General features: G+C 37.0%; 1 protein-coding gene and 1 pseudogene across 1 annotated transcript; both read right to left on the bottom strand.

The window, feature by feature from the left end:
• Positions 1 to 5,133: 5,133 nt before the first annotated feature.
• LOC125399303 (taste receptor type 2 member 114-like) lies at positions 5,134 to 6,072 on the bottom strand. Its single transcript, XM_048432779.3, has one exon. The coding sequence runs from the start codon at positions 6,070 to 6,072 to the stop codon at positions 5,134 to 5,136; it is 939 nt and encodes a 312-aa protein (XP_048288736.3).
• A 4,927-nt stretch (positions 6,073 to 10,999) lies between these two features.
• On the bottom strand, positions 11,000 to 13,548 carry LOC148122563 (taste receptor type 2 member 114-like; annotated as a pseudogene).
• Between the last annotated feature and the right edge of the window lie 1,558 nt (positions 13,549 to 15,106).

Genomic DNA, 15,106 nt, shown 5'->3' with positions numbered 1-15,106 from the left:
CTTTGCAGATCCACACAGTTGCTTTGGTTACATCTATTATAGGTTACCTTTCACCAAATGTCCTCTATATTGACTGCCTCTTAGATTATTTTTCCTTTTTTTCATTAAATAAAGTCTTCACAGTGCATCAAGAATATGTTGTGATGGAATCTGTGTGCAGATTAAATGTCTCATCGTAGTTTGCTTATAGGCAAATGACAATTTGCATTTCATTTATTTTGCTTTTACCTCTGAGATTATTTTGCATGTAATAAGTCTAGTAGTTGAGTAGGAGTGGTAGATATACATATTCAGACATTAAACAAGAACCACCCTGAATTTCTTGCTTTAAATATGAAGTCATCATCATGAGTTATGCAAGGTAGTAAATGCTCTTTGAGAGGTGAGATGTTGTACCACTTTAGCCTGTGAGTTTGAGACCAGCTAGCTGATCCATAGCTCTCTTATGAAGAAAAAAAAATCCCATAGCTCTAAAACCAAAAGGACAAAGAAGGAAAATCAGAAAAGGAGAAAATAATCATAATTTTATTGTCTACAGACAAATAAAACTAATTAGATATAGAAATAGAGCCACTTTACCCTAAAATATTGATTTAATGTTTAATTAAAATGTAAGCTCCTTTGTAGGTATTGTAAGTTTCAAAGTAACAAATTGCTGTATTTGTGCATAATAGTTGTATTTAGTAATAGGTTTCGTAAAGATATTCTCACTCATGTACATCACAATTTTAACATTCTTAAACTCCCACTATATTTCTTTTTCTTTTCAATTTCCTGGACAATTTTCCATCTACTTTCTTTTTTTTTTTTGACATTTAGCAAACACATCTTTATTGGATGGTAAATATTTTTTGTCCCACAGCATTAGAAAAACTCGTGTCTGGTAAACATGGGGCTGAGAAGCCAGGAAAACAGTCTTTAGGAGAGAGAAATAGTAAGTCCACTAAGGAATTAGTGTTTGAAGTATATCATTTACTAACCTTTATGATCTGATTCTGACTTCTCTTTTATTCCACATGGAGAACTTAACGTAACATTTACCTGTGACATAATGGGAATACTATATCTAAAGTTGCAATAATAAAAACATAGTAATGCCTAAAGCAGTAAAGGTAGAAGTGGAGGGAACCACAAATTTTGACTGACCAATCATATTCTTTAATTAGATTGGATATCACTCTCTACCATTATCTCTAATGTATGAAATATTTTGATGTTTAGAGTTTGAAATAATTTGTTACCCTTTAGTTCTAGCTTCCTTTCTGAAAAATTTGATGCCATATTTATAAACCCCTGAAAGTGACTGGTCTAATTCTAAGAAAGATTTACCAAATATCTACACTTTTGTAATTCTTAATTGCTATTAATAAGTTTAAGTATCCTGTTATGTTGTGGTATATTAGGTATTTGGAGATATTCCAAAGGAATTCAGATAATAATACAATACAACTTTAGAATACTTGTTAACAAAATTGTCTGAACTTATGAAACAAGGAAAGAAACAAAAACCAGACCTATCAATCAAGATTCCCTGGACTTTGGTAACATAATCAAATCTTTTTATTATTTTCTCATTGGAAATGGAAATTGAATTGTTACAGGAATGATTTGTATTAATGATCATTCGCCCTTACTAGGAAATATTCTTATTAAAGATTTCAATAACAACTGAGAGTATCAAATAATCACTTAAACAAGAAATATGGGCTTTTAAGTTATGAAATACGGTGAACATTGTCAACAGAGACTGTTTTGCTCAATTTGATAGAAGAATCAACCAAATCTTTGCATGTTTCTAAGAGCCAAAGTTGCTCTGAGATGGCAGAAGTCTGAGTGTGTCTTAGGCCTTGACTCCACTGCATCTTTTACTGTATCTGCTGCGTTTATCTCAATTTTAACTCATTTTTGTTGTTTTTAATTATGTATATGTTGAATGATGTGCATTTGAGTGCAGGTTTCTACAGAGGCTGAAGGTGTTGGGTTCTCTTGAGGTAGAGGTGATGCTGAGCCATCTCTCCTACCCCTTAAAATTAACATTTATAACAGTAATCTATTGGTTGGACCCAGTTAATATTCTTCCCTCTTTATTTTTTTTTGTAATTTTATTAAATTATAAAAGTTTCCATTTCCACCCCTCCTCCCACCACCCTCCCACTCCCCCCACTCTCTCTCCTCCTCCCTCTCCATCCCTAAGAACAGTCAGGGTTTCCTGCCCAGTGGGAAGTTCAAGTTCCTCCCGCCTCCCTCCAGGTCCAGGAAGGTGAGTGTCCAGACGGACTGAATCCGCAAAATCCAGTATATGCAGAGGGAACAAGTCCCAGTGCCATTGTCAATGGCTTTTCAGAAAGACTCCGGCCAGCCACATTCAGAGAATCCTGCCACATTCAGAGAATCTGGTTGGCTTGCGAAACAGAAGAATCATTGCCAAACTCTTTTTATGAAGCTACAGTTACCCTGATACCAAAACCACACAAAGACACAACCAAGAAAGAGAATTACAGACCACTCTCACTCATGAACATTGACGCTAAAATACTCAATAAAATACTGGCAAACCGAATCCAAGAATACATTAGAAAAATTATTCATTATGATCAAGTGGGCTTCATCCCAGAGATGCAGGGCTGGTTCAACATACGCAAATCTATCAATGTAATCCATCATATAAATAAACTGAAAGAAAAAACCATATGATCATTTCATTGGATGCTGAAAAAGCATTTGACAAAATTCAACACCCCTTTATGATAAAGGTGTTGGAGAGATTGGGTATACGAGGATCATACCTAAATATAATAAAAGCAATATATAGTAAGCCGACAGCTAACATCAAATTGAATGGAGAGAAACTCAAAGCCATTCCACTAAAATCAGGAACACGACAAGGCTGTCCACTCTCTCCATACCTCTTCAATATAGTGCTTGAAGTTCTAGCAATAGCAATAAGACAACATAAGGGGATCAAGGGGATTCGAATTGCAAAGGATGAAGTTAAACTTTCGTTATTTGCAGACAATATGATAGTGTACATAAGCGACTCCATCTACTTCCATGTTGTGTGTGTGTGTGTGTGTGTGTGTGTGTGGTGTTTGCATTTATATATTTACATATGCATTCTATCTATGTAAAATCTAAGTTGTTCAGTTTCTTAACATTTAGTGTTTGAACCTGTCGTATATTGTAGATATTAATCTTATGTTGGATATATGGGTTGGTAATGATGATTTCTCTATATTCTGCAGGATAGCTATTTTCATTGCTGATTTACACAGAATGAAAATTCTCCACATTTATCTTTCTAAATCTGATCTTGTTTTCCCCGGAAGTACCCATTTTTCTATAGATGACATACTTCATTAATCTTTGGGCAGAATCAGTTTTCCTTTCCTTTATCTATTCTGATTTTCACGGACACCAAGGCAGGTTCTTTAACTTGTAAGATGTGAATAGACTTGCAATAGACATAATGTCTAAGTGTCTTTGTGGTACACTGACTTAGATTCCTTGGGTGTGTAGTCAGTAGTGCTGTAGACAGGTCATGGGATAGTTTTTTCTGATGCTTGTGAAGACCATTCACACTGATTCCTGTGAAGGCCATGCTAAGTTACATTTCCATCAGCAGGAAGATCCCAAGGCCTTTTCCCAATGCCACTGTCAACATTTGCTGCAATTTTTTTTTTTTGACGATAGTCATTCTTACTGGGATGAGATGAAATTTCAATGTAGTTTTAATTTGTATTTCCTGTGTCACCAAGGTTGCTCAACAGTGTTTGAAATATTTTTGGCATTTGTGGGTTTTATAGTGAGGTGTTTGTTTATATTACCAACCCATTTGTTTATTAAGTTGTTTGGTTTGATGGTATTTAGTATTTTGAACTCTGTATATATTATACATATTAATCTTGTGTTGGATATATGACTAAACAATAAAAATTTGTACATTCATTATATAGGTTGTCTCTTCATGAAAATACTAATTTACAATTGATGGCTTAATTTTATATAGTTATCACCTCTCTATATAAATATATATGTATATCTACATATATACACACATATATGTGTGATATTTTTATTAGATATTTCATTGGAGATATATGTATGTCTTTTTCTTCCAGGTCACTAAAATTCTCAGTCTCAATGTCCTGTTACCTAAGATTGTCCTGTTTTCCTCAATAAGGTCTTATTATAAAGTTCTAGTGGGTAAGTAAGAACAATGACGACAGGCTGTTTTATCTTTGAATTCTAGAGGATTTCCTCCCTGCCCAGCAACTTGACAGCCATTATCTGGCATTGAAATTTTGTTTGTTGATATCACTAGCACTGAAGAATAATTTCATGAGTGCTTTGACCTATTTTTTCATGTTTTTCTAACTTTTTATGAGAGTTAAATCCACTATTATGACCACAGTACTATAAAAAACACCCAATGTAATAAAAACTTTGTGCTTTAAAAAAATAAACGTAACTTTCTGGTTGTTGGTGGTACACAACTTTAATTCTGGTACTCAGGAGGCAGAGGCAAGCAGATCTTTGAGTTCAAAGTAAGTTTGGTTGGCAGAGCAAGTTCCAGGACAGCCAGGGCTACACAGGGAAACCCTGTCTCAAAAAACTAAATCAAACCAAACAAAAACAAAAACAAAAACAACAAAAAGCATCCAAACAAACAAATTAGACAAAGGTAACATTGTGGTAGGAGTAAAAAATGTACACAAAAGTTCCATGTTCCCAATGTCAAGGTTGATTTTAACTATCTCTCTTGTTTCCTTTGCGTTGGATCTCCTGGGTAAAAGGTGCCAGTAGTCCAGGAAAGCCAAGGGAATCACAATGAAGTCTCGTTTTGAATGTTAGGCACACCATGGAGTCTTTCTTTACAGGAGATAGTCTATGGTTTATGTTTTTTCTCTGGCAAATGTATGGGAAGAAATGAAGGAGTCAGAAGACATTCTGGACAAATGAATTTCCACATAGGATGAAAAATCCCACCATGGGGTGTGATTCCTTCAGAGGCTGTCACAGAAGTTCAGAGGATTCGAACAATGTTTTATAACAGCTGAAATTAATAAAAGAACATAGCACAAATGAAAGGGGTCATCAGGGAATTTTTTTTTCTACTGGACTTTTTCAGATTGTTCATTTCTCTTCCATACTGTCATGCAGCTTTTCTTTTTCAGAGCACTTTACTTGTTGTAAAATTCTTACAGAGCCTTGCTTCAGTTGATTGTTTGCTAGAATTAGGATAAGTGAGTGACAGCAGGGATAGATGAATGCAGTTGTCAAACCAAACATGAACAACAGGTTGCTTTCTGGGATGAACAGACATACTACATTGATGGTAACACCCATGAAATGCAATGCAAAAAGGATGATAAAAGACATTAAAACTTTTATTGCTTTCACATGAACTTCTGTATTTAGGTCTCTGAATCCTGATTCACTCAACTGCATCCTCTTGTTGTGTCTCCAAAGGGAAATGATTAACAGAAAACACACAATTAACATTATCAAAAAGAATAAAAATATTCCCACATTGGTGAAAGCATAGTGAAAGAGTAACTCACTTTTCTTCACTTGGATCTGCCAGGATGTGTTTATATATTGCATTTTACTATCTCTAATGAGCTTTACAGCTACTGGGAAAGTAAATAACCATGACACAAGCAAACATCCTATCAGAAGGAAGAAAACTGTATTAATTCTTCTTTTTAACCAGAGAAATATGTAGTGGGAAAAATTTGCTATCTTTACAAAATAGAAGATACTGAGGGTGGTGGCAAACCAAAAACTCAATTGGCTGATAATTATCCATAGATAACTGATGAGTTCAACAATGTTGATAGAAGACAGCAAGTTTGGAGAGAATATCTTAATGTATGCCTCTGAAATTAATAGCCACACAAGGAAGATTCTGGAAATTGCCAAGCCTGTGAGAATGAAACTAATCTTAGATATCATCTTGTTCCTGGCACAGTCTGTGCAGTTCACAACAGCAATGAACCCATTCCCTATCACTCCCAGCATCGCCTCACTAGTTGCAATGGAAAGGAGGACACCTTCCGCTGTACTCAGCATCTCTGCCAATCTTTACGAAGACTTCTTCTGAAACTGTTTTAGATTATCTGGTGTAGAAAGTCCCATCGAATGGATGTTCAATGAAGGAGTGACTTTATCTTCTTCCCTTAAAGACTTCAATGTATCTCAAAAATTCTTTGCAGAGGAATCTGAAATGTCATAATGGAGTTCCCTCCGATTGCTCCCATAAGTCCTAGCTTGTCTACAAGATGGGGCAGACTAAAAGCCTCCCTTTCAATTTGTTAATAGGTAAATGAAAGTTTCTCTTTTGTGTATTTTGTTTGTCCCTTTGAGACTATTTTGCATTTGAAGAAGTGTCAGGTTGTGAGGTTTATGGTGTGACAGTGGGAAAGTTGGAGAGTCACAGGAGACGGGGAAGTTGATAAGACCATGAGGAGTGATAGACTAAACAGATATACTTTGTTCATTTTTGATGATGGCTTCAGGACAGGTATCTTACAGCAGAAACCCAAGCACGTTCTGGTACTCAAGGGGAATACACAGGTGAGTAGCATACCGGCTACATGGAGGCAGGCACCTAGGCCCTACGCACACCTAATGGCAGCAAGGTAAAGCAGGAAATGAAGATGCAAAGCCATTTTTTTTTTACCATGAATTGTACAAAAGTTGTACTCAGCCCCAAGCTGGTATAGACTAGATTGCTGTACTGTGAGTTTCCCCACATATCTGATGTCAGTTATTTTGTGCTGACTTACACTGAGCACCCATATCAGTACTACATTATATAAACAAACCATCCTTAGACATTCTGTTTCACAGAAATAAGTACAGAAAGGATACAAAGCACAAAATCTAACATTGATTTTCATCTTTTAAATATGGAAGTTAGTATCACTAGATGGCAATAGGCACATACTTAAGTCCATGTTCTCTGTTCTTTTGAGAAAGGTGCATTGCTTGTCTTCATGGCTTGAGGTGCCTAGGTAACATGGTGATAGATCTCTTCTGGGAAAAAAATCCCTAACCCCAAATAAACAGAAAGAGAAAAAGAGAAAAATCACCACAATTTTCATTTATAAGCACAACTTAAATGAATAAAAAAACAGTATAGAGAATAACCAAACAAACATAGTGGTTCAATGATAAAGATAATGCTTACTCTATGCTATAAGAGCACAGTTGTGCTTTATTCCATAGCAAGGAGTCTACATAAAACACTATGTTAGTGGCTATTTGTTCTGAGCCAAAGTTCAACTTAGATGTCAAAGGACTGGTCGAGGATTGTAAAACTCATTGGTAGAGCTGTTTGTTTGCACATCCCCTGCTACAGAGAGAAAAGGATAAGGAGAAAAACACTGAGGGCCAAAGAAAGAGTCCTTACATCAAAGGAGTAAGAGAGACAGTTTATTTTGGGACTGGAACAAATATTTAGGTTCTCCTAAATTCCCTACTGAGTATCATGTTCCTGTGAGGAAGCAATCATGATTTTTTTATAGTAACAGAGCAAAGAAAGTTATAGAAAGACTTACTTGTCAAGTATATTGGTGGAAATAGCAAGCAGTCACGTTCCAGAAAACTGAGAAATCTCTGCTATAGGCTTTGACGGTATTTGACAACATTTTTAGTGCTTTGGATAGAAACTAGGGGCTTTGTCTGTGCATAATTTTGGCATAGATGTGCTTTTCTTTTCTGTAGTAGCTCTTGAGAGATGGTCTGCTAAGGTAATAAGAACACTTGTGAGAATCAAGGTCTATGTTGAATTACAGCAATGGACCAAATTGGCAAAATCAACATTTAGTAAGTCTGCACTTCTATGAGCCTCAATGTTCTTAAGGGACTTCCTGAATGCCATTTATATTTCTTCCAAATCTGGTTTAGAAGTGAGGTGTACTTTCTCCTGGCTTTGTCTGCTATTACTGCATTGTGGCCCAGACAGTAAATTGTGGAAAGACCTTTGATGTCATAACACAGGACTCATGGTTCAAATGTCAGTATCTATTTTATTAAAGTCCTCAAGTGAGTTTTCCTCCTTACACCAGGAAAACTATTTATTACTTCCTGAAGCTAATAATTGAATTAATTTCAATAAAATCTGAAATCTCATAACACTTTTAACAAAATATGCATTCTATCAGTGATAAATTAATGTAGAGTGACAACTTTATTTTCCCACTAGCAAGATTAACCCTCCTCAGTCAAGAAAGATATATATGTATATGTATATGTATATGTATATGGAGAAGGTCCAGAAACAATGCAAAAGTATCTGTGTCTGTCTATGTAGAAAGCACTCTCATTAAATTTTTTGTTAGATACTTACATAGTTTTCTCCCTTCTGCTACTCCTCTGAAACTTCTAAATTTACTTAGCTTGAATCAGTTCATACACTTGCTGACCATTTATTAAAATTGCAATATATAGTCATTCTTTTTATAAAACTAGTAAAATAGTGCTTTTTTCTATTAATACAAGGTAAGTATAACCAGAAGCCAAATGATGCTCTTTATTGTTGGCACTATTTATGATTCCATTATGAAAACAATATGACATAAAGTTGCTGACAATTATATACAAACATATACTCATATATTTATAATTTTAAAAACATGTCACAATCTTAATTAGCATCTTCCATTTATCAGTTGCTTATATCCATGGAGTCCTGGATAAGAAACTCATAACAACAGCCAAAAAAGAATTTAATGTACAATATTTAAAAGTATTTAGATGAACAAAAATGATTTTTATGTCCTATCATTTTTATTAAATTTGACTATTTAAAAAATGAATGAAATTAGTTTTTTTTCTAGAATGTGTTGTGAAAGTAAAATTCTTAGGCTGCAACATGAAAAATCCTGTTTTTAATCTAACTGCTAATCTGTGTCTTTTAATTAGAGAGTTGATACTATTAATATTCAAAGTTATTACTGCAAGACATGTCATGATTTCTTTCTTTTTGCTGATTTTATGGTGTTTGTTTGCTTAGATCTTGTTGTTTAACCACAGAATGACCTATCAGTGTTGTTTTCTCATTGTCACCCATTGTATGTAATTATTTTTCTCTTCTGTCCTACATATTTCTGCAAATACCCTTTGCAGTGCTGACTGGTGGTTATGAGATTCCTTTAGCCTACCTTTTTCATTGTATGCTATATTTTCTCTCTGTATTTTTCAAACATACTATTCAAACATACAAAAATATTAATTTGAAAAATTAACATAAGAAGAGTTAAACCTTTATGTATGTCAATATCTAGGTATCAGTCCATAAATACAAGAATGATGAAATTCTATAAATTTTCAAAATAAGTCAATTATCTATCACACTGAACATAAAAATTCAACTTCAGAATCAACAAGTCAAATATATTTGTGAATGTACATTTACATAAATGAATATGTGTTCATGAGTGTATGTGTGTGCGTGTGTGTGTGTGTGTGTGTGTGTGTGTGTGTTTGTGTGTGCTGTCTCTGCATGTGCATGAGCATATGAATGTATGTGTGTGGGAGAATTTCTTTGTGTGTGGATATATTTGAAACCCCAAGGCAGATCATTGCATATCTCATACAGATTCTTCCCTTTGTTCATTTTTTTGTGCTTTGGTCAGACACTGTGTTAGGTCTTTTGGTAGTGCTTTTCAGCAGAGTCTTCTTCAGTTCTAGATGATCTACAACCACTTCATTTCAAGTCACTGTATTCATAGAGATCAAAGACTTCTTTCATCAGTACTTTGATCCTATCTTCCACACATAGGACAGAGCTTTTCTTCTACTCTCTTTGTCTAGTTAAATTTCAAAGAGCCAGATCTGCTGTTCTAATTGTAAGCTGGATCTGATCATTGCTATTGCATCAAACACCCAGTAAAAGGAACAGTAGAGAGGGTGCTCAACCTGGCCTTCCCCTGTAATCGGTTTGGTGGATCCCCCAAATATTATCATAGAGCCTTCATTTAGTAACTGATGGAACCAGATGCAGAGATCCATAATGAAGCAACAGGCCAAGCTCCAAGAATCCAATTGAAGAGAGGGAGGAGGGAATATATAAACAAGGGACGTCAAGGTCATGATGGAGAAATCTACAGAGACAGCTGAACCAAGCTCATGGAAAGTCTTGAACACCAGACTGGCAGCTGTGGAGTCTCCATGGGACTTAACTAGGTCCTCCGTATGTGGGAGACAGGGGTGAAACTTGAACTATCTAAGGGGTCCCTGGCAGTAGGACCAGAATCTACCCCTGGTGCATAAGCTAGTTTGTTGAAACCCATTCCCTATAGTGGGATACCATGCTCAGCCTTAATGCAGTGGGAAAGTTTCTTGGTCCTGTGTCTACTTAATGTGTCAGGCTTTGTTGACTCCCCATGGAAGACCTTATCTGTTGTGAGGAATGGATGGGGGATGGGTTAGGGAGAGGAGAAGCCAAGGGAAGAGGAGGGGAAAATTGTGGTTGGAATGTGAAAAGGAATTTAAAAATAAATAAATGAAAATTAAACAAAAGAAAAAAAGAGAAGAATTTCAGGATTTAGAAGCAATCACAGTGGTCTGTCTTGGTTTCCTTTACCTTGGGATTTCCTATGGAAGGGTGTCAACTATCCAGGGAAGCCAAGAAAATGACAACAAAGCCTTGCTTCATTAGTTAGGCTTGCCTCACAGCCTTCTTTTTTGTTTCTTGTTTTTGTATTTGTTCTTTTATGACATGGAGTAATCTATGATGATCAGTACTTTTACTCTAGTGCGTGGGTGAAGTAGTTGTAGACTCTAGCAATTAAATGAACAGATGACTTTACACACAGAATTAAAATGTTTCCACAGAGTAAGGTTCCTTGAGTGACAGTCAGAACATTTCAGAAGACTCCAATAATGTTCAACAATACTGTTAAACATCTCACAAAACACAGTACTAATGAAAATTGTCTTTAAGGATTTCTTCACCAAATTATCCTGGACCATTAATTTTTTTTTCAGACTATCATGTGGCTCTGAGATCTGATCCTATCTCAAGGCACTTTAATCTTCGCACTACCTGCAAAGAGGATTGTTTCAGCTGACTTTTCGTTAGAATTGGGATTAAGGAGTGGCAGCAGGGATATAAGAATGCGATTATCTCTAATGTGTATATATTTCACACCTTCTTTAACCATTCTTCTATTGAGGGCCACCTAGGTTGTTTCCAGGTTCTGGCTATTACAAATAGTGCAGCTATGAACCTAGTTGAACAAATGCTTTTGTAGTATGATAGGGCATCTCTTGGGTATATTACCAAGAGTGGAATTGCTGGGTCCTGAGGTAGGTTGACTCCCAGTTTCCTGAGGAACCGCCACACTGATTTCCACAGTGGCTGCACAAGTTTGCATTCCCACCAACAATAGATGAGTGTTCCCCTCACTCCACATCCTCTCCAGCATAGGCTATCACTGGTGTTTTTGAGTTTAGCTATTCTGACAGGTGTAAGATGGTATCTCAAAGTTGTTTTGATTTGCATTTCCGTGATCACTAAGGATGTTGAGCATGACCTTAAGTGTCTTTTGGCCATTCGAAGTTCAACTGTTGTGAATTCTCTGTTCAGTTCAGTAGAAAACGCTTTACTGAGTGAGGTAACCCAGACCCAAAAAGAGGAATATGGTATGTACTCACTCATAAGTGGATTCTAGCCTTAATTAAAGGTCTTTGAGCCTATAATTCATGTTTCTAGAGAAGCTAAATAAGAAGGTGAACCTGAGGAAAATCATGTAGTTATCCTTCTGGATATTGGAATTAGACAAGATTGCCAGGCAAACTTGGGTGCATGGGGCGTGGGGAGGTGGAAGTAAAGGGAGATGGTTGGAGAGAAGGGAGAGGGGGAGGATTGGGGATGGCTTGGGGGAGTGGGATGGGGGGAGGGAGGAAGGATGGATGTGGGAGCAGGGAGGTGTGCATATCAACTAAGGGAGCCATTTTGGGGTTTGCAAGAGACTTGATTCTTGAGGGGTTCCCAGGCCCAAGGAGAGGTTCCTAGATTGTTCCCTGGGCAGTGGAGGAGAGGGGGCCTGAACTGGCCTTAGCCCATGACCATACTGATGAATATTTTGCATATCACCATAGAACCTTCATCTGGTGATGGATGGAGATAGAGACAGAGACACACATTGGAACACTGGTCTTGACTCCCTGGGTTCAAATGGGAAGCGGATGGAGGGAGAGTGCAGGCAACGAAGGCAGGATCGGAGGGAATCTTCATCAGACGATGGATGGAGATAGAGACGGAGACCCACATTGGAGCACTGGACTGAGCCCCCAAAGTCCAAATGAGGAGCGGAAGGAGGGAGAACAAGAAAGAGGAAGTCAGGACCGCGAGGGGTGTGTTCACCCACTGATACAAGGGGACTCGTCTGGTGGGAGCTCACCAGGGCCAACTGGACTGGGACTGAATGAGCGTGTGATCGGGCCGGATTCTCTGAATGTGGCTGACATGGGAACTGACTGGGAGGCCATTGACAGTGGCGCTGGGTCTTGGTCTGCATGTACTGACTTTCTGGGATCCTGGTCTGATTGGATGCTCACCTTCCTGGACATGGAAGGAGGGGGAGGAACTTGGACTTCCCACAAGGCAGGAGGCCCTGACTGCTCTTGGGACTGGAGAGGGAGGAGGGGAGGAAGTGGGGGGAGTGGGAGGGTATTGGGAGCAGGGGAGGAAGTGGAAATTTTTTTATAAATAAATGAATAAATAAATAATTTAAGAAAGAATGCGATTATCAAAACAAACATGAATAGCAGTTTGCCTTCTGGGATAAACAAACACAATGTAACTATGGCCATACCTATGAAATACAATATATAAAGGATCATAAAAGAAATTAAAACTTGCATGGCTTTCACATGAGCTTCTCTGTTGAGGTCTCTGAATATTAAGACATGGGATTGCATCCGACTTCTGTGTCTCCAAAGTGAAATAATCAATAGGAAGCATGCAGTTAGAGCCACCACAAAATAGAAAAAGACTCCCATATTCAGAAAAACACAGACAATAATAAACTCACTTTTTTAAATGGGGACCTGTTGGGATGTATTTCTTTTGTTATTTTGAATCAACTTTTCAAGTAGTGGAAAAGACAGTAACCATGTCACAAGCAAACATCCTATCAGGAAGATAAAGACCACATTAATTCTCCTCTTCAACCAGAGGAACATATGGTGGAAAAAATTTGCTATCTTTAAAAAATAGAAGACACCGAGGCTGGTAGCCAACAAGACACTCAAGTTATTGACAATGACCCACAGATAATTCATGTATTCAATTGTATTAACAGGAGCAAGCAACTGTCTGAAGAATAACTTTGTATAAGCATTTATAATTAATAGCCATGCAAGACAGATCCTAGAAATCGCCAAACCAGAGATAATTAATCCATTTTTAGACTATTTCTTGTTCTTGACATAGTAATTGCAGCTAACAACTCCAATAAATACATCCCCTAAATTTACCAGTACTGACTCACTAGTTAAAATAAAAAGGAGGATGCCTTCTGCTGTACTCAGCATCTCTGCCAATTCCTAAGATTACAACCACTGCTTGAACTATTGCAGATTACCTGCGGCAGAATGTTTCATAAATTGACTGCTTGATGGAGGATTTTATGCCATTTTATATTTTTTCCATAAATAAAGATTTCAAATTGTCTCAAGAATATATTGTGATAAAGTCACAGTTGTTTCCTCAGAGTTTCTTTTGCTTGCTTCTATAAAGCCTAGCCTGTCTACACGAATGTGTGTGTTCTAAAATGCCTCCTTGTAATTTGTTAATAAGCAAATGAAAGATTCTGTTTCATGAGTTTTACTTACCCTTCTGAGTCCATTTTGCATTAAATAGATTGAATTGCGGAATAAAAGGAGAGTCAGACCTGGTGAGAGGATTCAAAACTACAAAGTCATTTTTGCATTTCTTTCTCAATATCAGATCATATGAGCTGGGCATGGTGGTACAGGCTCATAGTCCCAAGATCTTTTGTCACTGCGACAGGGGCATCACTGAACTCCAAAGGTTTGAGGTAAAGTAACATAATTAAGATTTCTTTTGAACAAAAGATATCCTATCATCACAAAATCAAAAAAGAAAAACAAAAAGAAAAAATGATCATAATTTATTTACAAACAGTTTAAAGATATTAATAAAATAGCATATAAATTGACATGACTATAAACACTCTGAAAAACTGATTTAATTTTTGTGAGTCTACATTTTGAAAAAAGCATTTTCTTGTAGAATTTCATACATGTATACAATGAAATATAAAATTCATCCTCATTTCTTCCCCCCAACTCTGATAGGTTCCCACTCAATATGTCCCCCTCTAGCTTCATATCTTGTTCTTTTATTTAATATGACTCATTAAGTCCAATTAGTTCCCCCAAACACGCATGAGTGTGATGCCATCCAGCAGAGAGTTCGTAAAATACCAGTGGCCCTAACCTTAAAGGAGAATGATGCTGTCTGCATCCCTCACCTCCATTACCCCTCTGGAATATGGTCGCAAGTATTCCTCTACCAATAGTACTGAAGTTTGGACTGGCTTGTGTAGGCCTTGTGTTGGTAACCATAGCTGCTTTGAGTCCACAAATGCAATAAATATATCATGTCCATAAAACTCTTCCACAGCATTCTTTTCCATCAGTTTCCTCTTAAAATCGTCCCATCTCTTCTGCTAAGTTCCCTGAGTCTTAGTTGGGGAGATGAAAAAAGTGTTCCATTTAGGGTTAAGCCCTCACAGTCACTTTTTCCTAGGACTTTTATCAGTTCCAGCCTGCATTAGCTGTTGCCCACTGCAAAAGCGAGTTCCTTTGATCAAAGTAATTAGAAGGCAATTTGACAATATTTGGCAAACCAATAATGACAGATTGTACTCTAGGGCTCAGGCCTCACTTTGAGCATGTATATGGTACAAGGCATTAATTCCCTTCTGTTAAGCAGGCCTTATTCCAATCAGAAAGTAATTGGTTACCCCATAAGAGGTATTATTGTGTCAGTATACATATCTTGTCTCGTGGCTGGTGTTTTAGCAAACAGGGTCCAGTGGTGATGCATTAGGCAGGGTTCTGTAGT

Source organism: Myodes glareolus, chromosome 3, assembly GCF_982192425.1.
Source record: "Myodes glareolus chromosome 3, mMyoGla1.1, whole genome shotgun sequence".
NCBI classification, from domain to species: domain Eukaryota; kingdom Metazoa; phylum Chordata; class Mammalia; order Rodentia; family Cricetidae; genus Myodes; species Myodes glareolus.
The sequence above is the reverse complement of the archived record's forward strand: the minus strand, read 5'-3'. Positions and strand labels throughout refer to the sequence as shown.